The sequence below is a fragment of the Myotis lucifugus genome, unplaced genomic scaffold (assembly GCF_000147115.1).
Source record: "Myotis lucifugus unplaced genomic scaffold, Myoluc2.0 scaffold_8, whole genome shotgun sequence".
In the NCBI taxonomy this organism is placed as follows: Eukaryota; Metazoa; Chordata; class Mammalia; order Chiroptera; family Vespertilionidae; genus Myotis; species Myotis lucifugus.
The window spans coordinates 6558701-6560627 of NW_005871056.1; the positions used below are offsets into that span (position 1 = coordinate 6558701).

Below are 1927 nucleotides of genomic sequence, written 5' to 3' on the forward strand. Positions count from 1 at the left end.
CTGACCCTATTCAATCTTTCTAGAGAAGACGGGGCCACTGGAGGCTCAGTGGGGCCACAGTTGCTCACATGTCCCTCAGCCCCCACCCTAGGGCACTCCTTGACCTATTTTATCTCCTGGGACTGCCCCACTGCTCACTGGAACTCCAGGACCCACTCTCTGACCACAAGGAGACCTCTGGGCCCATCTTCTGTCACCCACTCGCCCTGCTGCCCTCTGCTTCTTTTTCTTCTATGTCCAGCACCAACGCCACATCCTTGTCTTTGTCCCTCTCACAGGGCCTAGAATACATTGCAGGTCCACACTATGGCCAGGCTGACTCCCGATTTAACCCCAAACTTTAGTCCATGGCTTCTGGTCCACTGGTCCCCACCCCTGACCCTCCCTGGGTCTGGCTGGCTCTGGTTTTCCACTGCTCCGTGGCGCATCTGTGGCTGTAGCTAGGCATCTGGCATTGCCCTCTGAGCCTGGCCAGCAGCCTATAGATGACTTCCTGGCTTGCCAGCCTCGGATGGCTCATCTGACATCACAGCAGGGCCAGCTCCTTGGCCCTTCCAATCAGATTCTCTGTGGTGAGGGTCCTGCTTGGCTCTCACGACCCCAGTGTGCCCCTAGTGCCTCAGCTCTTGTAGCTGCTCCTCCCCACGCCCATGCCACACGTGTCCAGGCCCAAAGATGTGAGAGCTCAGCAGCCTACACGCTCAAGGGATGAGCTTGGCTCTGGTCACAGTGGGTGCTGGCCATCTGCATTTATGGTCCTCTCCACCCTCCTCCTCCCGCCCTTCCTGGGCTGGGGCTGGCATGGCTCAGTAGTAGCAATGCCAAAATGGGCAGGCAGAGGGCAGGACAGGGGGGCCTGCCAATGACGCGGCTGCAGGGTGTGCAGCCTGGGATGGAAGCATCAGGATTGCGGTGGGGCCGCGGGTGGTGGAATGGCCTTTGGTCCTGGGCAGGGGCCTGCTGGCTTGGGCCTTCTGTCCCCCATCCATACACTGTGAAAAGGCACCCTGGGCCATCCATCCAAGGGACTCGGGATACATTCAGGAGGGGCTTAGGGAAAGGTTGAGCTTCCCTGGCTCGGGGAGCTCTGAGCCACCCTGGAGCGCGGTCGGCAGAGGGGCCAGCTCTCCTACCTGTGAGGCATACGTGTCCAGTTTCTCAAACTGCTGCAGGTCCAGGGGCATGGATTTCAGGCTGGACCGATCCCAGGGGTAGGCTGGAAACACAGGGAGGCTTGGTCAGCTGCTGAGACCTGCTGACGAGGGCTGCCTGGCTCAGGCCGCCCTGTCTTTTTGAGAAGCTGTGCCTGCCCGACTTTTAGCATGATTCTCAGAGCCCGAAACTCTGCTCCCAAGAGCTGTCTCTCTCAGAAAGATCCCTTGGTCAAGTTGGTTTGGGGTCTTGGAGACACAGGGGAACGAGACAGTGGAGCAGGTTGTACGGTCAGTGTCACTCGCTCCCCGAGGGTGCAGGGTGGGGTCTCTGCAGGCAAGTGCAAGAGGCTGGCTATGAGCCTCAGCGCCCTGTGCATTTGCCCACACATCCTGCAAGGGCTGTGAGAGTCCACACCTTGGTGCTACAGACCCCAGAGATGTGGTGAGAAGGTGAGGATGGGTGTCACCACCAGCTCCGGCCTGAGCTGCTCCATGACCCTCGCTGGGCCGGCACTGGATGAGAGGCCGTGCCAGCTGGTTAGGCAGCTGGTCAAGTTTAGCTGCCAGGAGCAGGCCGCATGGATCCTTCTGCATCTCCCCACCGCTCCAAGGTCCCTACCGTAAAGCTGTGGCCTCACTCAGCAACTTAGCATTCTCTTTCTTCTTCTGCTTCTTCTATAAGGACTAAGGCATATCCTGGACCCCACACCCCAGATCCTGCTGTCCTGCACAACCTCACATTAGCACTCCCAGGAAGCCCAGCACCATCATGG

General features: G+C 59.3%; 1 protein-coding gene across 1 annotated transcript in view; it reads right to left on the reverse strand.

The window, feature by feature from the left end:
- Window positions 1-1927, reverse strand: part of KY (kyphoscoliosis peptidase) — a 42687-nt gene that overhangs the window by 18256 nt on the left and 22504 nt on the right. The window contains 1 exon segment of the mRNA XM_014451407.2: window positions 1134-1216. Within this exon segment, the coding sequence (XP_014306893.1) occupies window positions 1134-1216 (83 nt within the window).